At 40.0% G+C, this 23,996-nt stretch overlaps 1 protein-coding gene across 10 annotated transcripts in view; it reads right to left on the reverse strand.

The window, feature by feature from the left end:
• Nucleotides 1-4,637: 4,637 nt before the first annotated feature.
• The window catches only part of TLCD4 (TLC domain containing 4), an 86,827-nt gene continuing 67,468 nt past the window's right edge, over nucleotides 4,638-23,996 (reverse strand). For 7 of the 10 annotated variants that reach the window (XM_089337044.1, XM_070078007.2, XM_089337046.1 and 4 more), the window contains 2 exons: nucleotides 17,996-18,069; nucleotides 6,767-10,385 (listed from right to left, as the gene is read on the reverse strand). In XM_089337044.1, the coding sequence (XP_089193170.1) occupies nucleotides 10,067-10,385; nucleotides 17,996-18,069 (393 nt within the window). In that variant the 3' untranslated portion in view covers nucleotides 6,767-10,066. Of the gene's footprint in view, nucleotides 10,386-17,995; nucleotides 18,070-23,996 lie in introns of all 10 variants that reach the window. The other 3 variants (XM_070078006.2, XM_089337049.1, XM_089337048.1) reach the window with 3 other exon arrangements.

Below are 23,996 nucleotides of genomic sequence, written 5' to 3' on the forward strand. Positions count from 1 at the left end.
AAGAACTCACTTGACAAACAAGAAACTCCCCAGGAAATGTTAAAAGAATCTCATGACTTTATTCCTGTTCACCCTACCTGAATGTTTTTCTGCTTTTAGTGGAAAAAATAATTTCCCTTCATATTTGGTCTTGAGGATAGCGGATACAGACCAGTAAGAGAGGAAAAGGCCTGCAGGCTGGGGCACAGCAAGTTCAAGTGCTTGGAGCTGGATGAGCAAGTCATAAGCAGTCGCGCCCTCCAGGAATAACCTCCAGGTGGACCGTGAGGTTGAGTAGCTAGGGTCACGTTACATTCTCAAAACCTTAAATTTCTGTTTAGGAATTCAGGCTTGGGAGTGTGGTAGTAGAAGTTTCAAGTAGGACTGTGACAAAAATTAAAGATGTGTGCTACAGCAATGGCATGTGTGATGGGGTTGGGAGACAGCATGTTGGAGATACCAGTTAACAGATTGGCTGGTAGTTCAAGAGGGGCACATTCAGAGTGTCTGTAATGGAGGGTGTTTTGCACAGCAGTTAACCACACTGGCTGGAATGCTCACATATAATATCAGAGTTCTTGAGTTCAAGTCCTGGCTCAGCCTCCAATTCCAGCTCCCGATGATGTACAATCTAAGAGGCAAGAGGCAATGGCCCAATTATGCAGATTCTTGTCACCCATGTAGGAGACCTGGATTGAGTTCCAGGCTCCTGGCTTTGGCCTGGCCCACCCCTGGCTGTTGCAGGAGTGAAATTAGCAGATGGTAGTGCCTTCTCTCGCTCTCTTTCAAACAAAAAGAAATTTTTTTAAGATTTATTTATTTGAAAGGCAAAGTTACAGAGAGGTAGAGGCAGAGAGAGAGAGAGAGAGAGAGAGAGAGAAAGAGTCTTCCATTCTCTGGTTCACTCCCCAGATGGCCACAATGACCAGAGCTTCGCTGATCCAAAGCCAGAAGCCAGGAGCTTCTTCTGGGTTTCCTATGTGGGTGTAGGGGCCCAAGGACCTGGGCCATCTTCTACTGCTTTCCCAGGCCATAGCAAAGAGCTGGATCAGAAGTGGAGCAGCTGGGACTCGAATCAGCATTCATATGGGTTGCTGGCACTGCAGACCAGGGCTTTAACCCACTGTACTACAGTGTTGGCCCCAAAAAGATTTTTTTAAAAAAGTACATTAATTTTTTAAAAAGTATCTATTTCATCTCTCAACAATTCATAAACCAGAACTAGAAACCTGACAAGGTCACTGTAGACTCCACTTGGCTCGTCAGTGACCTTGGCCACTTCCTCACCAGCTAAAGACCACCTCACCTAGACTCTCCAGATGGAGTCTCCCTGGCCCACAGCAGCAGCTCCTGGCCCCACAGCTGGAACGCCACAGAAAGGGCCTTCATTGTTGAGCCTCTTTGATCTCTGGACCTTCTGATGCTCTTTGACTTGGCCAGGTCAGACTGACACGATGGGCAGCCACACATCACGGGAACAGGGTGGGGCACCCAAAAGGGTTGTGAGGAAAGCATGGGTCAGTGACCGTCAGGATCTTGGGATACACATACTCCAGGGGTCAAGGCAAGGCCATGGTCAGAAATCAGAAAAGCAAGCCAAACCACAAGAGGCTGGCACTTTTGGGGAGCTTTTCTCCCTCCGAGACTGGATTCTACACAGTGCCTTTCCATCAGAAGCCTGCTGTGGGCTGCATGCTGCTCTTCCAACTTGTCTACCTCCTCTGTCCCCACACATGGACGGCACCTCCACAGCCTCATTCCTGAGTCATGCTCAGGTCTTCTCCATCCCCTTGGCTCTCTCCACAATATTTACAGGACTTGGCCCACTAATTTATCATCCTTGTCCCTGGCCAGCATCAGGCTTCCCTGATATCTGTACTCTCACTCATCTAACTTGACATTGAGACTCTCCCTCACATGTCATTTAAATCATATGGCAAGACCTCCAAAGGTACACTTGTTCCTTTCTAACTGTCTTGCTTCAAATGGAAAGGCTTTCTAATAGGATGGGAGAGTTGTGGGCTGGAGCTCTAGAAAAACGGGTAAAGCCACTGCTTGCAGCGCCAGCAGCCCACATGGACGCCAGTTCAAGTCCCGGCTGCTCCACTTCTGATCTAGCTCTCTGCTGTGGCCTGAGAAAGCAGTAGAAGATGGCCCAAGTCCTTGGGACCCTGTATCCATGTGGGAGACCCATAAGAAGCTCTTGGCTCCCAGTTTCGGATCAGCCCAGCTCCAGCTGTTGTAACCATTTGGGGAGTGAACTAGTGGATGGAAGACCTCTCTCTCTCTCTCTCTGCCTCTCTGTAACTCTGCCTTTCAAATAAATAAATAAATCTTAAAAAAAAAAAAAAAGATGGGAGAGTTGGAACATCAGAGACACAGATACCACCAGTATTATTTTACAGATAACAATACCAAGCCTTCTCCTTCTGGCCTTGGAATGGAGACAGTGATTTGGCAGTGGGTAAAACACTGGTAAAATATGCTCTTGCTCAGCTACAAATGATTAAGTGTGTGTACATATGTATATGTCCATACACACATACGTGTTCATACACACATACATGTTCAAAGACACATATGGGAGTGGGGGTACAATCTTCAAAAAGTTCACAGAAGTGGGTATTATGGAAAAAAACTATGCCTATATTTCAATATTTACTCACCAAAATAAACTTATCTTTCAATTCTATTTTCCTTGATGCTATTGAAGTATCCTTGTATCACAAATATGTTCAGATTTCATTTTAATATAGCAAACTCATAACACCCTTTACACTGATACCATCTTTGGGAATTCTATTGTGTTCACTTTGATCCATGACGTCCTGTCACTTTTTTCCTACTCCTGAAGTCCTTTCCTCCTTCCTGTTGTGTCATTCTTTCCTAATTTTTAAATTAATCTATTTATTTGAAAGTCAGAGTTACCATGAGAGAGGGAGAGACAGAGAGAGAGATCTCCCATCTGCTGGTTCATTCCCCCAAATGGCTGCAACAGCCAGGGTTGGGTCAGACCAAAGCCAAGAGCCAGGAGCTTCTTCTCTGGTCTCTCACCAGTGGGTGTAGGGGCTGAAACACTTGGACCATCTCCCATTCTCCACTACTTTCCCAGGCCATTAGCAAAGAGCTGGATGCAAAGTGGAGCAGCTGGGACTCAAACCAGAACCCCTATGGGATGGTGGCACTGCTGGCAGCAGCTTTACCTGCAACACCCTTATTTATTTATTTATTTATTTGACAGTCAGAGTTACACATAGAGAGAAGGAGAGGCAGAGAGATAGAGCGATCTTCCATCTGCTGGTTCACTCCCCAGTTGGCTGCAATGGCTGGAGCTGCACCAATCCGAAGCCAGGAGCCAGGAGCTTCCTCTGGGTGCAGGGGCCCAAGGACTTGGGCCATCTTCTACTGCTTTTCCAGGCCATAACAGAGAGCTGGATTAGAAATGGAGCAGCTGGGACTTGAAACAGCTCCCATATGGGATGCTGGCACTGCAGACAGCGGCTTTAACCACTACACCACAGCGCAGGCCCCCGGCCCCTCTTTCCAAATCTCTATCCAACCTTGATCTTTACCCTCAACAGAAATACAGCTCATCATCCCTATGACCCTGAGTTCTCCCTATGAGTCCCCTTTGAAAGCTCTGCTCAGGTATTTCCTGCTGGAAATATAAGCCATGATCTGGAAAGATGGCAAGACTGGATGTGGTTAATGGAGCTCAGGGAGAGGAAGACAGAAGAGGAAGGGGCTACGCAGCAACGGCAGGGAGGACCTCAGAGCACCCGGCCATACCTGACAGTGAGCCCAGCTCTGCAGGCAGAAGGGGCTGTGCACAGCCCTTCACAGAGTTCAGCATGGGGCACAACCAGGAACATCTGTCAGATTATCTGTTATGAACGGGGAAAAGTTGCACGTTGGCCAAATCACTCATTTTGTGCATGTGTGAGGACCATCCAAAGGGAGGGGATGCAGTCAGTAGACTTGGCAAACACTAGAAAACAAGGAGTGAGTCACGTCTGACATAGCCTGACGTGTGGGAAGGCAGACCTCGTCTACGCTTGCTTTAAGTGGTTCTGAATCCTCGTTATTCCACCTGTGGCCTGTCTCCCCTGACAGCTGGGGCTGCTGTTTTCATTTGGAAATTCAGCTGTTCCTCCACCACAACGTTTTAGGCATGTTCTGAAGCGTGACTCATGGTACTCTGCAGAGGCCAAACCACTTCCGTACTCAATGCAATTGGTGTGTGCTTCCTGACCCACTGAATGTTCTCCAACCAAGATGCAAGTTCAGGACCACGGCAATCTGAGAAGGTGGGAATTCCAGCCAAGACATTTGGCAGAAAACTAGAGACCACATGAGAGGCCCCAGGCACCAAGAGGAGGAGATCAGAAACCTAACTGCCAAAGTTTTACTTCACCTAAAGGAGCCCATTGTTCAGACAGCACCATTCCTTCCATTAGCAAGCATGACTAAAATGTTCCCAACTCCTGGTTTGCTATATGGCTGGGCCCTCAGGGTGAGAAAGGGGATAAACAAGCTCTGCAAGCAGCCTGAGGAATACTTACCTTTAGGATCCAGGTGCTGCTGGAAGATTGAGGAAAGCAACGCTCTCATCAATCTATTCGTTCATGTCACGCAAGTACACACCTTGCACACTTGGGCACTAGGTCATTGTGATTTTATTAATTCTTTTTTTCACAAAATGCAAAGTTTTGTACCACACAGTGTGTTCTGGCACAAGAAACTTTCAGTTTTCATGGGGGGGGGGGGGCGGGGTATGGATTGATAGGATGCTTATATTTTAAAAATTAATACTAAATTATCATGACAAAATATGCCGACCTGGTATGACATGTGGATTATTGCTGAGAATTGGCATATGCTTTAAAACGTCACACAAAGTATTCAAACATTTGAAAATGTTAATGAAAATGCCTCAAGACATTCATTATCCTTCCAAATAAAACATAAGAAACCAAAATAAATACTAAACAGCTACAAAATTACTGATAAGTTTCAGTAACACTGATTTATAAATGATATAGTCTTCCACTATGTAAATAAAAGTTGTGCTGACTTAAAGAAATAAATTAGAAGGTATGTTCTCAAAAAGTTAAGTGTACTTTGAAAAACTTCCAAAATTCTTTATGACAATTGTTATATACCCTCAGAAAAAAAGCTGTATATATCACTATAACTATCACATTTACTACAGGTTTCAAGTAGATTTTTCAAATAAAATCTATGTTTAATATCATTATTGCACATTTTAATTCCAAGAAACTTATAACTTATCCTACTTACAAGCCAATATTAGCTACACAAAAAATTTCTTAGGAAAAATTAGACATAATGATACTAGAAACAAACCAAGTAAGAAACAGAAAATATATAGTACTTTTTATTTATATCTATATGTTCAGGCCTCATTAACTAAAGAGTAGTAAGTAACCATAACGTACACTTCATTACAGAAAGAAAATATGCAGATGATGTTTAACGAGTTTTCAGCCAGAGGTATTGTATTTGTAAGTCTTTCGAGATTTAGAAATATTTCTCATTGTTTTTGGTCTTGGGTACAGAATCTGCTCTTAAAACCGGCTGCTGCTTAAAGTCAAGTGCAAACATTTTCAAAGCAAACAAGCCAGCCTTCAGCAGCTGCCTTCAACTCTTCATTGCTATCCAAAATATCTTCCAAAAAAGGTGTTCTTTATCATCAAAGTGAGTAGAGGTTGTTTGAAGTCTGGGCTAGAAAAGTGGAGGGTCAAGTCTTTGGATGTTGTACTTTGGAAAACACCAAGTAATCCATTTGCTGGTAAGCTGGTTTCCAAAGAGTGTCACCATAATCAAGTTTGCTCTATTATAAAGATCAGGACTCTCAAATAACTCTGCCACAAGCCAGCACCCCAGAGTTCCTCTCCACGGTCAAGGTGTCCAAGGACGTTTACATAATGTAGATGCCTACAATAAATTCTCAGCTGAAACACATTACAAAGCTCTTATTGCTAAACCAGTTTAAGAAAAAGAGGTTACAGATGTTTCTTAATAAAATCATAATTAGCTTTGCTTCATGCTGTGCAAGGGCATTATTAAATGGCTTCCTGAATGGCTTCCTGTAGCCTCTTAATAAATTATGGTCTCGTCTCTACATAAATTTACTACATTGCTTTTTTTCCAATGGGAGAACCTGTTTGTAAACTTCAACTTTGCACTAGAGATGAGAAAACTTACAGATGCATGGGAGGTCTCAAAAGCTGTCACAAAAGAAAAGTTTTGCCAAAAGTGAGGGGGGCGGAGCTGATGAAGCCTCTGCGGTATCAGGGGATAGATGGAAGGGCTGGAAGGATTCAGAAAGAAGATTTCGAGATCGAGGGAGGACAATCATGGCTTTGAAGGGGAAAGCAGTCTCCGTGTCTTCTCCAACTCCAGGTTCTGCAGGCTTTTCTGGCGCCTACACCCCTCACATGTGTTTTGCATCAGAATTCACTTGCGTTAGCCAAGTGTGCCTGCTGTCAGCCAGCTGTGGTTATGCTGGGGCGGTGCGTGCACACTGGAGCTCTGAGGACAGGAGTCTCACTGCTGAGCTGGCCTGGAGCTGCTGAGAAACACAGGGCCACTCTTCTGATAAAATTACACGAGTTTGTTTCTTAGGGAATCCAAAACACATAGAAACTCATAAACTGTTATGAAGTATGCTTGAGGATATGTCAAGGAATATATGGATTATGGCAATTTCATCCAACAGACTAAACCCCTGAAAGCCAATTCAAATGCAACCTAGAAACAGAAATTTGTTCAAATATTTATTTTAATTGCATCTTTTGAAACATGTCTACTGAAAGACGCAACAGAAGAAACATGTACGACAGTATCTTCCCCTGCACTTCTCCAAATGCATAACACATGACGCCACCAACAGTACAGCCAGTTCTTCACACCAGGGAATCTTCCTCCAGATGCCCTGCGCACCTCAGAGAAAATCTACAATTTAATAACTGACACATGAGCACACATGTCAGCCAAACAGATCACTGAACTTAAGAGAATTTGATTCAAACACCTATACACTAGGCGGCTTCTAAAACTAGAACTGTAAGACTGTACTGGGCCATCTATGATAGATATGAGTCCTTCAGGGATGATAACATCTCGTAACATAGAGCTCATCCATGAAATAACAAAATTAAACAGTAGGAATAAAAACTTAATTCCAACTTACTATAAGGTATCGAAACAAAGTAGGCAGGCATTAATTTCTTTGTACTCACATATAACCTCTTTTTGAGTTTTAAGTGAATGAAAACCATCCTATAAGAGATTCCCTACTCAAGAATGCAAACTCTATAAGCTCAAGCCCATAATTTTTAAATTCTCCCAAAATATTTAAAGCAGGATCTGTGATCTTGCATGCCTGGTTTTCATTCAATTTTTAAATTTCCCAAGAAATTTTATTTTTCTAGAATACTACACATTCAAAGAACATTTTTATAATTACAGGTTGTCACTAATCTTTTGTACAAAAATAGAATTGCTTAAAAATTTATATCAATTTGCTTTTGTTTTCTATAAATATTTTGATAGATCTAAGTATCAGAATGCCTAATAGAATCATTTAAATATCCATGTAGTCAAAATACTTAATCTCGAAAATGTCTAGCAAAAAGTTTGTCATTTAATAAATGAAAAATGCATCATTTAACAATGATATGTCATGTGTTCATTTGTATTTTAGTTAGGAGGAGACAATCACAGACACCAAAGCGTCGCTCCTTCAGAGATCTGACTTCAAGAAGCATGGCAGGTCACGCTGGCGTTTGCATTTCATGTCTGTTGTATAAGGAAGTACACAGAACCTACTTTTGGATACAAATCTGGATGTTGCATTAACTGTCATGTAGCCAACATAAGGATTGCTGAGTTAGGGAATAACAAACCTTAGCTCAAAACTCTGATGTTCTAAATATACTTGATAATGAGCAGTTATGCCAATGAAAGGTAATGTCAATAAAAGTCAAACTGAACTTTGAAACATGAAACAGCAACTTCTGGAACTGCTATATGAAGACACTATTATCACAGCTGTATATTTTCATAACATTGATGGTGGGTTTAAAATCTGTGTCCAAAACTATAGAAATATCTGAAGAGTCAAAAATATTTATTTCAAGGTTTATTTCTTTCTAAAGGAGTGAATTTTCAAAATACTTTTATAATATAAATGTTTTCCTTTTTTTATAAATCCACCTTTTTCTTGCAAAAGAGCAAGAACAAGATAAAATAACTTGCTTTCCTCCCCTCTCTAGACAACCAATACGTATTTAAGTACTTCTGATGGAGACAACACTAAATTTAATAACAAATTATCAATGTAACACTATCTGCTTTCAAGACAAATATCTCTACTTTACATTACTTTAATGAAGTCCTTCAAAAATAAATGTACCTAGGGCAAATCAATCAATCTCATTTTACCATTTATTGACTAAGATTTTAATTCCCATCTTTAAATGTTCTAAAACTTAATAGGCTCTATCTGTACTGGACAATCAAATCAAATCCAAAGCCATCCTCATGCATGAGGGCTTCAAGAGACTTGGGGAAAATGTGGAGGATGAAAAAACTATGACTGGATTTCAAAAGTGTTTACACAAAAATGAACATATTTTCATTGGGTTTATGTGAACTTCTGAAGTCCTCTCAGATTTGGCTAGCTTCCCTTCATCACCACAGCACAACCCAACCCTGAACATGAGTCAAACACTCACCTTCAGACTGAGCAACTCAATGGATCAGATCTTTTGGTCTGGGTTCAAGTATTCACCAGTGACCGATTTAAATTTCTTTTCTTCTTAGATAAGAACAATCAATAAGGTCAAGTATTTGAGAAAAATAAATAAAGGTGATAATAACTTAATATATAGTTATCTATTGGATTGCAGGAACTAAAGTAAACACACACACACGCACACACACACACACACACACACCTCAAACCAGAGTTACCATTTACCTTCATATACCGACAATAATTTTGATAAGAATACTTGGATTACCTATTTCTGTTATTCAAAGTACTCAAAAGGCCAAGCAAGATTGGGTGTAAACTCTGAGTAAAATATGAACACTGATTTTTCTTTTTTGTAGTTTGGTCTCACCAAGAGGCATAGGAGCATGATGAATACGTACTTCATAAGACTCTGATACTGATGATGTTAGATCTGAACATAAGAGAGATTTTGCAAATCAAAATACTTCTCATAGAAAGAGTGCAAGGGAAGCGTATAAGGACAGCAGTGTTAAAGCTTTTTTCTTAATGATTCCTCCTGTTAGCCTACATCATCATCTAACAGCATGCGTTTTTAGAGGAAGAAATCCATCTTTTAAGGAGGTCCATGGATGGCTTAAGCCTTACAAAAGAAAAAAAATGCAATAATTTCTTAAGAAGCTAAAAACATAAATAAGAAAATGACATCTGAAAAATCTTGAACACAGAAAGTTTTTTCCATGACTAAACTAATGAAATATTCCCAAGTAAAATACTTCATGACTAATGGATGATTGCATATCTGAAATGAAAAAAAAAATGTATCACTTGAAATAGCCTAGGAAAAGGACATGTCAACAATTTAAAAATTAACCCCTCTATAGGTGTTGACAGCCAGAGTAAGAAAAGACTGCAGTAAGCAAATGTTAACAACTATTTGTAGATTTAAAAGAAATTCTCATTCTTTCAGGAAAACTGGTGACACACACCAAGTACACCAAGTTATCTTTCCACAGAGAAAAATACCAATATGGGTTAAGAGATTTCTGAAAAGCTTCACCACTATATAATTTTTATTTAAACCTTTAAGGTTTTATCCATGCTAATACAGGAGAAAAGAAAAAAAAATTACCTTGGAATGAAAACTAAATGTTAGTTTCTCTTTTCTAAAGGTAAAAAAGAAAAAAGACACTGAAACCCTGAATAACACTTATATTAATAAAGAAGCATTAAGAACATGCCAAGAATTCATCCTATCAGCAGAGATAAGGCTGGGCAGTAATAAGAACTGCTTATCTAAACAAAGGTGCCCGAGAAAGCACACCTTTAGTCGAGTTTTCCATTCTGAAGATTATTTCTGGCTTTCTCTTGTCTGATAAGAGAGATGACTTTGATGCAGCCTTTTGAAATTTTGATCATCCACATGACATTCATCACATCCAAAACAAGACAAGTAGAGATCCAAGTGAACTGTATTAATGCTCCAAGTCTTTCGTAGGGTTCTGTTCCATACACGGAATACATGAAGCCATACATAGGTGGTATCGTGGCAATGCGTACGAAGAAGAACACCAGAGTCATGAGTATTCCATTGATGACGTTAGCTTTGGAAAACTTAGGATACTTCAGGACCTCAAAGAACCACCTGAAAAAGAGCGAAAGAAACATCATGTTCACTCTGCATGCCTGAGGATTAAACATTTTCATCTTGGTTCGGTTTTGTTTTGTTTTGTTTTGTTTTTGACAGGTAGAGTTATAGATAGTGAGAGAGACAGAGAGAAAGGTCTTCCTTCCACTGGTTCACTCTCCAAATGGCCGCTATGACTGGAGCTACGCCAATCCGAAGCCAGGAGCCAGGTGCTTCCTCCTGGTCTCCCAAGCGGGTGAAGGGGCCCAAGGATTTGGGCCATCTTCCACTGCCCTCCTGGGCCACAGCAGAGAGCTGGACTGGAAGAAGGGCAACCGGGACTAGAACCCAGCACCCATATGGGATGCCAGCGCTGCAGGTGGAGGATTAACCAAGTGAGCCACAGCGCCGGCCTTGTCTGTTTTTAAAACCTGATAAAATGACCTAAATGAAAGATCTCTGAGTGAGATCCCAGTGGAATGAACAGGCCATCAAAGAAGGAGGTACCTTTCTCTGAAGGGAGGAGAGAACTTCTACTTTGAATATGACCTTGCCTAAATAAGATTGGAGTTGGTGAACTCAAGAGGCTTCCATAACCTTGGCAGCTCATGACAAGAGCCTCGGGTGATTACTGACATCATAAATAAGAGTGTCAAATGTTAAATCAACAATGGGAGTCACTGTGCACCTGCTCCCCATGTAGGACCTCTGCCCTTAATGTGTTGTACTATGCGAATTAATGGTAAAACTACCACTCAAACAGTACTCTATACTTTGTGTGTCTTTGTGGGTGCAAACTGTTGAAATCTTTACTTAGTATATACTAAGTTGATCATCTGTATATAAAGATAATTGAAAATGAATCTTGATGAAGAATGGGATGGGAGGCCAGCGCAGCGGCTCACTAGGCTAATCCTCCACCTGTGGCACTGGCACTCTGGATTCTAGTCCCAGTTGGGGCGCCAGATTCTGTCTCGGTTGCTCCTCTTCCAGTCCAGCTCTCTGCTGTGGCCTGGGACGGCAGTGGAGGATGGCCTAAATGCTTGGGCCCTACACCCGTGTGGGAGACCAGGAGGAAGCACCTGACCCTGGCTTCGGATCGGCACAGCGTGCCGGCCATGGTGGCCATTTGGAGAGTGAACCAGTGGAAGGAAGACCTTTCTCTCTGTCTCTCTCTCACTGTCTAACTCTGCCTGTCAAAAAAAAAAAAAAAAAAAAAAAAAAAGAATGGGATGGGATGGGAGAGGGAGTGGGAGATGGGATGGTTGCGGGTGGGAGGGAGGTTATGGGGGGGGGGAAGCTGCTATAATTTAAAAGTTGTACTTTGGAAATTTATATTTATTAAATAAAAGTTGAAAAAAAAAAAACCTGGTAAACATTCTCGGGATTTACAGTGAGAGGCAAAGGGCCTAGAACAGTCAACACAATAATGAAAAAAAGTTTGGGGAGCTCACACTTCCCATCTCCAGAGCTTACTATGAAGCTACAGAAATCAAGACAGCATGATTTTGGTGAAAAATAGACAAGTCAGTGGAATGGAACAGAAGGCTCAGAAATAGACCTACACAATATATTCAACTGATTTTTGACAAAGGCAAAAAGGTAGCACAATGGAGAAAGAATATTTTTTCAACAAACTGTGTATCGTATGCGGAAAAATTAAAATGAGATAGTGCTATACACCTATGAAATGGTTGGAACCCAAAACACTGACAATGACAATTACTGACAAGGATGTGGAGTAACGGGAACACTCATTCATTGCCAGGGGGAATTAAAAACTGGCACAAGCACATAAGGAGATATTTTAGCAGCTATAAAGCTAAACATATTCATATAAAAAATCCAGCAACTATATTCCTAGGTATTTCCTCAAATGGTTTTAGAACTAATAACCATATATTGTTTTTGGGAAGCACAAGTAAGGTGCAGCCAACACACCTGGAAAGAGATGGGATTTATTAATGAAAATGTTCCATGGGTTGAGTCTTGAATAATGAGTAAGACAACAGGAGGCCTTGCCAGCAAATGGACAAGCTGGCATGAGATGAGAGTTTAAGGAACAGTGTGGCAGAAGGAGATAAGATAGTTCTCCGTGGAGAGTTTTCTGTGTCACACTGAAGAGATCATGTTTTATCCTGTAAGCAGCAGGAGGCACCGAGCATTCAACCTGCACATTACCTTCATTGTGGGAGACAGTAGACAGAAGAGAGAAGAAAGGGGAACAGGGCTGCAGGCAGATGGTTCAGAGCAGGATCAGTAAACATTTCCATAATAAGCCAGGTAGTGAATATAACGCAGCAGCCTTTGGAAGTCATATGTTCTCTGTCACGGTGACCAGTGAGTGCAGTTATGGTAAACAAAAGAACATGGCCGTGCTCCAATAAAACTTTATTTACAAAAACAGGCAGCAGCTTCGGCTCACAAAGTTATGGTTTGCCACCCTGCTCTACGTAGCATGGTCCAAAGAACTCTCTGCAACAATGAAAATGCTCTATAAGCATGTTACCCAATTCAGTACAGCTACTAGTCACATGGGGCTATGAAGTATTTGAAATGTTTTGTTTTTAAAATTTTATTTAAGCAATTTCAAAGTAAACAGGCATACAGCTTAAGCATCCCTAACCTGAAAATACAAAATGCTCCAAAATCCAACACTTTTTGAACAATGACATTTTGCCACAAGTGTTAAATTCCACAACTAACCTCAGATGATGGGTCCCAGTCAAAATCAGGCCCCTAAAAATATTATATAAAATTATCTTCAGGCTGTGTATATAAGATGTATGTAAAACAAAACTTAGACTTGGGTTCTCCATTCCCAAGGTATCTCATTACATGTAAATGTTCCAAAATCTGAAACACCTCTTGTCCTAAGTGTTTGAGATAAGGACTACTCAACCTGTATGTGTCTTGTGGTTACTCTACTGGACAGTGCAGAGCTACAGGCAAGAGATGATCAACTAGGGCACTGACAGTGGAGGAGAAGAGGTGGCAAAAGGTAAGAAAGATAGAAAGTGATATAGTAGGAACTGGTGTAGACCAAATGTAGGTGAGTGAGGAATACTCAGTGATGACTCCCATGTGTCTATGCACTGCCAGGTGGGAGCAGACAGCTGGGTAATTTGGTGCATGAAAGAATGCAGAGGGAAATGTGTTGCATTACAGGTTGAATTTGGTAATCCACCTGAAAGGAAAAAACACTATAATATGAAGAAGCAAATAATTTAATAATTAAATGTAATTTAATGTTTAAAATATGTTTTTATATATAGGAACTACAATACAAGGATATTAAGTAACCTGTTCAAGTTCATAGCAAATAAGAAGTGATGTTGAATCTCAACATCATTCCAAGATGCATACACAGTTCATTACACCAAGGTGAGTAAATAGGAAATAGCTAAAGAACTCCCCCAGGGAGAAGCAAAAATGGCAGATGAAAAGTCCCTAATTATAATGGATTAAATAGCAAAAAAAGATATATGCTTAGGGAATAATGACAAAGAAAAGTCTGTGGCACATTCAGTACCAATGCAAACTTTTTTCAATTTTTTTTTAAAGATTTATTGATGTATTTGAAAGGCAGAGTTTACAGAAAGAAAGAGAGAGAGAGAGAGAAAAAGAGAGAACCTTCCATCTTCTGGTTCATTCCCTAAATGGCTGCAATGGCTGGAGCTGGGCCAGTCTCTGGTCTGAAGGCAGGAACCAAGAGCTTCCTTCTGGTCTCCCACGTGGATGCAGGGGCCCAAGGACGTGGGCCATCTAATACTGCTTTCTCCAGGAAAAACTTGAACCAGTGCCCATATGGGATGCCAGTGTCACAGGTGGCAGCTTTACCTGCTATGCCACAATACTGGCACCTCAAATATTTTTGATCTGCAGTTGCTTGAATCTATAGATGCAGAACCCAGGGATACAGAGGCCAACTGGACATTTCAGCACTAAAGCCTTGCCTGGCTCTTGGATTTTGACCTAGACTTGAAGGTGGGTAAAATTTTCAAACAGGGTTGGGCAATGCAAACTATGAATAAAGGAAGAAAAGTGAGAACCACTCACAGGTACATGAGCCAAAAGGACACAAAATGGATTCTAATGATTCAAAAGATGTAAGGCTGGAGACGTGAAGCATATCACAGAGACCTTCAAAAGCCAGAGAGAAAGTGTAAACAAGAAGACTAAGAAAACAAGGCACTCAGGTAGAATGTAAGAAAGATAGGGCCTGAAGAACATAGATGCAAAAATCCTCAGTAAAATTCTGGCCAATAGAATGCAACAACACATCAGAAAGATCATCCACCCAGACCAAGTGGGATTTATCCCTGGTACGCAGGGATGGTTCAATGTTCGCAAAACAATCAATGTGATACACCACATTAACAAACTGATAAGAAAAACCATATGATTATCTCAGTAGATGCAGAGAAAGTGTTTGATAAAATACAACACCCTTTCATGATGAACACTCTAAGCAAATTGGGTATAGAAGGAACATTCCTCAATACAATCAAAGCAATTTATGAAAAACCCACGGCCAGCATCCTATTGAATGGGGAAAAGTTGGAAGCATTTCCACTGAGATCTGGTACCAGACAGTGATGCCCACTCTCACCACTGGAAGTTTTAGCCAGAGCCATTAGGCAAGAAAAAGAAATTAAAGGGATACAAATTGGGAAGGAAGAACTCAAACTATCCCTCTTTGCAGATGATATGATTCTTTATTTAGGGGACCCAAAGAACTCTACTAAGAGACTATTGGAACTCATAGAAGAGTTTCGCAAAGTAGCAGGATATAAAATCAATGCACAAAAATCAACAACCTTTGTATACACAGGCAATGCCTTGGCTGAGGAAGAACTTCTAAGATCAATCCCATTCACAATAGCTACAAAAACAATCAAATACCTTGGAATAAACTTAACCAAGGATGTTAAAGATCTCTATGATGAGAGTTACAAAGTATTAAAGAAAGAAATAGAAGAGGATACCAAAAAATGGAAACATCTTCCATGTTCATGGATTGGAAGAATCAATATCATCAAAATGTCCGTTCTCCCAAAAGCAATTTATAGATTCAATGCAATACCAATCAAGATACCAAAGACCTTCTTCTCAGATCTGGAAAAAATGATGCTGAAATTCATATGGAGGCACAGGAGACCTTGAATAACTAAAGCAATCTTGTACAACAAAAACAAAGCTGGAGGCATCACAATACCAGATTTCAAGACATACAGATGGATAGACCAATGGAACAGAATAGACACACCAGAAATCAGTCCAAACATCTACAGCCAGCTTCTATTTGATCAAGGATCTAAAACCAATTCCTGGAGCAAGGACAGTCTATTCAACAAATGGTGCTGGAAAAACTGGATTTCCACATGCAGAAGCATGAGGCAAGACCCTTACCTTACACCTTACTCAAAAATCCACTCAACATGAATTAAAGATCTAAACCTATGACCCAACACCATCAAATTATTAGAGAACATCGGAGAAACCCTGCAAGATATAGGCACAAGCAAAGATTACTTGGAAAAGACCCCAGAGGCACAGGCAGTCAAAGCCAGAATTAACACTTGGGATTACATCAAATTGACAAGTTTCTGTACTTCAAAAGAAACAGTCAAGAAAGTGAAAAGGCAACCAACAGAATGGGAAAAAAAAATATTTGCAAATTATGGAACTGATAAATGATTAATAACCAGAACCTACAAAGAGATCAAGAAATTCCACAACAACAAAACAAACAACCCACTTAAGACATGGGCCAAGGGCTTAAATAGACATTTTTCAAAAGAGGAAATCCAAATGGCCAACAGACACATAAAAAAATGTTCAGGATCACTAGCAATCAGGGAAATGCAAATCAAAACCACAATGAGGTTTCACCTCACCCCGGTTAGAATGACTTACATACAGAAATCTACCAACAATAGATGCTGGAGAGGATGTGGGGAAAAGGAACACTAACCCACTGTTGGTGGGAATGCAAACTGGTAAAGCCACTATGGAAGTCAGCTTGGAGATTCCTCAGAAACCTGAATATAACCCTACCATACAACCCAGCCATCCCACTCCTTGGAATTTACCCAAAGGAAATTAAATTAGCAAATAAAAGAGCTGTCTGCACCTTAATGTTTACAATTCACAATAGCTGAGACATGGAGTCAACCTAAATGCCCATCGACGGAAGAATAGATAAAGAAATTTTGGGATATGTACTCTATAGAATACTATACAGCAGTAAAAAACAATGAAATCCGGTCATTTGCAACAAAATGGAGGAATCTAGAAAACATCATGCTAAAATAAGTCAGTCCCAAAGGGACAAATATCATATGTTCTCCCTGATCAGTGACAACTAACTGAGCACCTAAAAGGAAACCTGTTGAAGTGAAATGGACACCATGAGAAACAATGACTTGATCAGCCCTTGTCCTGACTGTCGAGGAACAACTTACTACTTTATTCCTAGCTCTAGCCCTTGACTCCAGCTCCCTCCTAATTCTTATCCTGTGAGGTAATGGTTCAAATAGTTGGGTCCTTGTCATCCACATGGACAACCCAGATTGAGTTCCCAGCTACCCCGCTTCAGCCTGACCCCAGGCACTGCAGGCATTTGGGAAGTGAACAAGCAGATGCGAGCTGTCTCTATTTGTCTGCCTCTCAAATAAATAAATAAATAATAAATAAATAATTTCTTACACTTTCTAAAATATATTTTTCCAGAAGCTATTGGAAGTACCCTACATATCCAAAAGAATTCAAACCAGAATCTTTAACAGATAATTTGCAGACCCAGGTTCACTGCAGCATGATTCACAATAGCTAAGAGGTACAAGCAATCAAAATGTTGAAGACATTACGCTATGTGAAATAAGTGAGTCCCCAGAAGTCAGATACTGTATGATTCCATTCATATGAAGTATCTAAAATATTCAAAATCCTAAAATCAGAAAATGGAAAAGTGACTGTTGAGGTTTGGGGGAGGGGAAGTTAGTATTTAATGGATATAAGAGTTTCAGTTTCGCAAGATGACATGATTCTAGAGATCTAAGGCACAACGATGAGAGCACACTTAACACTACTGAACTATATTCTTAAAAATGCTTAAGATGGTTTAAAAATTCCCCCAGTGTTGGCAATCAATATTATGTAGTTTTAGTTTAGTTACTTATATACTGTGTACTTGAAATAAAAGTAGTCTGTTAAATTTAAAAAAATAGAAATAACATGATGCTTTCTCTAAATGAGGAAGACTAAGATAATGTCGATATCACGATTCGGGGACAGGAGAAAGATAGTGTCAGAAATACGAACTGGTCCCAGCATGAAAGAGAGTAGTGTGTGTTCTTTTCCAAGAAGCCTCCAGAATTCTGAGATTCAGTGCACATTCGGAAGATGAAAGAATGCCCTGACACCAGGTGTCACACAGCATCTCCTGCGGCAGCGAGAGCCGGGCTGGGAGCTGGCACTGTCAAGGCCCAGCCTGGGACCTGGGGTAAGTTAGTCTGCCCTTTCCAAGGCTCCCTTTCCTTGAACTGTGTCATGGTGACAGAAGCTTCCCCAAACTGAAACTAAACGGCACAACTTAAAAATCACCAATGATGTCAGTCACCTACCGCTGATTCACAAAAGGGCTGGAAAGCTCCGCGAGCAGGCGAAAATTCCCAATGTAGGCCAGCACTCCGTCTCTCTGGATGGTCAACACAGAACAGCAGCATGTCAGGACAGCGTTCTCCCAGGTCCCAAGTTCTGAAGGAACACTGCATAGCTTCTCGGCATAACGTGACAATCAATACCAAACAGACCAACAGACTTTCTACCTTTTCCTGCCCAGCTTCTTAGGAGATTGTCTTCTTTGTGAGAATTTAGAAATGTCCTTATAATTCCACTATATTGAAAAGATAGTATATTGTACATTTACGCTCATTTATACAGCTATTGTTTACTTAGGAAAACAGATTTCAAGCAGTTCTCTCACCCTGAACTAATGAATTCTGTAAATAACCATTAGTAATGGCATTGTCAAATTACGGTAGGAAAAAAAATCACAAAGTTGTATGAACTTCACAGGTTGAGGGGTTTTACTGCAACTAAACACCTACTAGGAACTCATTTGTATAACCATTATTAAGCAGAAGCACCTTAAAAATCTGAAATGTATACTTATCCTACTAACTGTATTTTCCTATAAACCAGTGAGCAAGTGCATATTTGCCAAATAAAATGACAAACTCCAAACCTTGTCTAAAATAAATCTGTCAAACTGAAGATCCTAGAACAAAAACACCTTTAGGACCTTTCTAAATTTAGATACAGTTTCCAGTACATTCTACCCATGTCATGATATGAAAAGTTTGGCAAAATCAATAAATAAACAGAAAACCAAAAATACAAGGGTTCTACAAAAAATTTGTGGAAAAGTGGAATTAAATGGTAAGTTTATTTTGGTGCAAGAAAATCTTGAAATCCATGCAGGGTTTTTTTTCATAACAGACATTTTCCATAAACTGTTGGAAGACCCATGATATCCATGAATTTCAAAATCTTTATACCAAAATAAAGATCCTTTAATGCCATTTTCCATAAAACTTTTGAAGTACCCTTTTAAATAGTCCAAGAATTTTTTTTAATGTTTATTTACTTTTTTATTTGAAAGGCACGGCAACAGAGAGAAGAGGGAGGGATCTTCCATCTACCAGCTCAATCCCAAATGCTGGAAACAGGCAGGGCAGGGCCAGGGTGAAGGCTAGAATCCCATCTAGGTCTCCTACGTGGGTGGCATGGCCCCAAGCACTTGAGGCATCATCTGGTGCCTCCCAGGGGATGTATCAGCAGAAATCTGGATAATAAGCAAATATCCTGCCCTGGAATAAGCACTCCAATGTGAGATACGGGCATTGCAAAGAGCAGCTTCTCCTACTGGTTCGCAACACCCAACCTCTCCTCAGCCGAGAATTTTAATATATTTTCAAAATTCCTACTAGGTAAATGGAGTCACTCCAATGCATCTAAATTATATCAGAATTAAGACAACATGCCAAAGAAAAGCACATACTCATCCCTGATACATTAGATATACGCCAAACTTCAGAAACTATTTTTCTTCTGGTTATGTACCATGCTGCCTTTCAAGTGAGAATAATATGATTTTCAGACTTATTCATGTAAATTATTTCACGGATTTAGAATTCAGAACTGGATTATAAAAATCAGCTTTTCCAAGGCCAACCTAAAACTTCGTAAATCTCAAATTCATTGTCCTTAGTGATACTAGAACGCGTGATGAGGAAGAAGGGGGGAAGTGATGGCCTAAAAGACAAAAGCAGCAAGCACAGTGAGTACGGTGTGCACAGGAGGGCTGCCAGCACCTTATACAGCCAGGCCGATCCCAAGCAACAGTGTATGAGAAATGCATGCACCAGATTCTACTACTTCAACACAGGAATGTGAATAGTCATTTATTGAAATTATGTCATTCTGTACAATTTACTGTTCTTCTACAGTAAATCCTTTTATTTAAACAAAATAATAGAGCTTGTTAACAGTGGCAATTAGTAGAAATTGAGACTTATCAAATGAATAAGAGTTGTACAATAGATAATTGTTTTTATGTTTTTGCTCTTTTATTTTCCTGTCAAGTATTTAAATTAGGTAGGCTATATTATTGCACGTTTTTAAGATAATAAATGGGATACATCTTTTAAAAGAGAATATAACAGGACTAAGTAAGGTTATTGCCTATATTTCATTTTTTTCTATATTTTATTTTTAAAATGACATTTCTACCAAGTAATACAGCAGGATATTTTTACTCTATTTCTTTTTCCAGTAATACTTCTCTAAACTGCCTGCAGCTTTTAGAACATCTTTCTTCTAATATAGTGGCAAAGTGACTATGGTCAAACACATAATTTACTTTGGCATGCAGCTCAGCTCTTAATCCCACATTACACTGAATCCTGGTGTGAGTCCAATATAATGACCTCAAGCAAAACACTCCTCCAACAAAGAAGCTTGGGCATATAATATTTAAGATTTTACTTCTAGCAACAGAAGGCTTTTAGAATCATACGAAGTTTCCAGCTCTCCAGTAATGTCTATGAACTTTCTATCTACAGGCTTGTTGGTTAGATCCGTTAAAAGGTTATTTGGATATATAAACTGATCATAAAGGTGGCTATTCATGCCTACAATTCCCATAGTTTTTATACTCTCCAAACCAAACTGGATAGATTCCAAAAAAGTCCTATTTACTGTGGCTACCTTTCTCTGGTTAGTTCTGAAGCCATCTTATTTTCCAAAAATGAGTAACTGTTTTCATTGGATGAATTTTTGTCACAACAGACACACAGCAAACAACTCAGGTACAGACAGCTCACTGTTTGCTATACTCCTCAAAGATTATCAGACAGTTTTGAATAAATAGGACATAGATACTTGCTTTGCTGTAATACTTTTCTGTGTTCTCTTCATCAACTTATTTCCAAATTAAATAAGGAAATTCTTTATGTTCCACACTCTGAAAACACCATTTTATAGCACAACAACATTTTTTTTTAAAGGGGCCCTGACCCCGGGCCAGTGCTGAGGACAGGATCTGGGTCTCAGTCCCCTGTCTTTTTTTTTTTTTTTTTTTTGACAGGCAGTTAGACAGTGAGAGAGAGAGACAGAGAGAGAAATGTCTTCCTTCCATTGGTTCATCTCCCAAATGGCCGCTACAGCTGGCGCGCTGCGCTGATCCAAAGCCAGGAGCCAGGTGCTTCCTCCTGGTCTCTCACACGGGTGCAGGGCCCAAGCACTTGGGCCATCCTCCACTGCCTTCCCGGGCTACAGCAGAGAGCTGGACTGGAAGAGGAGCAACCAGGACAGAACAGGTGCCCCAACTGGGACTAGAACCCGGAGTGCTGGCGCCGCAGGCGGAGGAATAGCCTAGTGAGCCACAGCGCCGGCCTAGGACAACAACATTTAACATCTTTCCATGGCTAGCAATAAATGACAGCTATCCTGTGGACACATATCTCAGTAGGTCACTTCCTCAATTTCCATAAAGTTAAGAAATCTCATTAAGTGTTTCTGTAGGTGTTTAGGGTAACTGAAAAGTAATCAACAACTTTCATTATGAAAGCCCCAGTATCTATGAGAAGCAAGTACATTACATTCCTTTTTTAGCAATATTGGGTATAAGGTATGCAAGGTAATGTATTTTTATTCTCTTTGGTAAGAAGTTTACAGACTGAATGGAGTTTGCCAAATTTACATTTACACTGTCTGCCAAATATGCAGATAGATTAACAAAATCTAATTTGTACTGGAACAACAAGTTTTTTTGTGGTTTCCTTAAAATCTTTATAGAGATCAAAATTCTGTTGAAACTCCATTTTTTAAACCAAAGTATGAAAAAAAAAACGAGGAAAACATTGTTGTTACTGTGATTTGACATATCACATGATACACTGTAAAAAGTCTGGTCACTGGTAAGATCTGACGGAATCCGCTATTTTCTAAGAGGCCAACATATCATAACATAATGTTCCCTTTTTTTCAGCTACAGTATATTGTAGTTGCAATCCCTGAATCAGGAAATGCAACTTCATTCAGCTTCATAGAGCAATCAAGGGGACAGTGTACATTTTCCTATGGTATGTCCCAGCTAAAGCAATGCTCACTGTTTTCAAAAAGTACAGATGAATTTTGATGTGCTTGCCTGCCTCACCCTCATCTGCAAGACTCAGACCCACTAGGTGCTCCACCACGCCTGCATTAGTTTCCTAGGGCAGTGGTCACTGCTTGGTGTAAACAACAGAAAACTATTGTCTCATAGTGCTGGAGGCTGGAAACCCAAAATCAAGGTGTCCACAGGGCCATGCCCCCTCGAAAGACTCTTGGAAAGGATGTGTCACAGGGCTCTATGCTAGCTCCTACAGCTCCTTGGCTTTTGGAAGCCTCATACCAATCTTTGCATAGTTTTCACCCTATGTGCAGGTCTGTGTCCAAATTGGCCCTTTCTGTTAAGTATACCAGTTATAATGGATGAGGGGCCCAGTCTCCTCCAGTACGATCGCAACTAACTACTGCTGCAACAACTCCATTTCCAGGTAAGGTCACATTCTGAGGTCTGGAAGTTAGCACCTCCAAATATGAATTTTGGAAGGAGCACAATTTGACCCATACAATGCCCAACCCCAAATCCTTTTACAGTATACACTCTTTAGATTATCTGTATATAATACTATGCTAATATTACATATGTGTGTGTGTGTTTCCATATGAAATAATAACCTTCTGTATCAATAATATCTGGGGCATTCTGGGATTAGCACCATAACCATTTTCATTATCTGAACTCTTAGAAAATAGAGTTATAAGTACCCACAGTGTTACAGATTAAACTAGCTGTCTCAATACAGATCATGACTTCTAACTGGAAAAGTCTAGATGTACGGTAATGGCCATGATTAAAACATACTTGATAATGGATGACCTATTACTGGAAACACAAATCATGGATGCCATGATTTTTTTTTGGCATAATGGAAAGTGATTTCGTAGGGTGTAGGATTTTTCCTATAAAATGGCACACTCAGGACAGGCAAGCCACTCCCATATTTGTTTTATTATAAATTGATTTTAATACATAATAGAAATTATATTTGCAGCTAAGAAATAGTAGGATGAGGAAATAACAAACATCTGACACCTCTAACTCACCCAGCATAAAAGAGGCACTTTAAAGAGGAAACAAATTACTATTCACACTCCAAATTCCTGGATATTTTGTGCACTTATTTTTTTTAATGCCATCTTTCTGGCTTTTAAAAAATTTTTAAATTTATTTTTATCTGAAATGCAGAGTGAAAGAGAAGGAGAGAGAGAGATCGTCCATCCTCCAGTTCACTTCCCAAATGCCTGCAATAGTTGGGGCTGGGCCAGGCCTAAGCTAAGAGCCAGGAACTCAATCAGGGTCTCCACAGGTGGCGAGGACCCAAGTACTTAAGCCGTCACTGCTGCCTCCCAGGACGTGCATTAGTAGGAGGTTGGATGGGACACAGCACTGGACTCGATCCCAGGCCCACCAATATGGGGCACAGGCATCCTGGGCAGTGGCTTAAACTGCTGCACCACAATGCCTGCCCTACAAGTGCTTTTGTAATTAAAAAAAAAAAATTTTTTTTTTGCTGACTTGTTCCAAGTTTCGGTGAGTTTGTTCAAAACAATTCATTCAAAATATTTGAGTTAAGAAGAGATTAGAAGAATAAGTAATTGTGTTCAATTGTGGATAATCCAAATAAAATAAGCTGAAATGTTCTGCTTTGCTCCTCCTTTAAATCCTGAAGTGAAGTAGGACAAGGGAGAACTTTGAAAACAATGCACAAGCAGAACAAGACCAGAGAAACAAAAAGCTATTTTCTTGTTGTTCTTTTTATTTGGTTACTCTGGGGGAGGAAAAGAGTGATTTTACTGCCATTCTTACTTATGCCACACTAGAAATATTAAGAATCTTTTTATTAGTATAATCCGTCATTATATTGGATTCATATGTGCAATAAACATATGCTCTGGTTTCTTAATCATAAGTTCTCTCATCGATAACATTGCCTTTCTCCCTCAATTAAAAAG

This window comes from Oryctolagus cuniculus, chromosome 7, assembly GCF_051225735.1.
Source record: "Oryctolagus cuniculus isolate XC-2025 breed Fujian yellow rabbit chromosome 7, ASM5122573v1, whole genome shotgun sequence".
Lineage (NCBI taxonomy): Eukaryota > Metazoa > Chordata > Mammalia > Lagomorpha > Leporidae > Oryctolagus > Oryctolagus cuniculus.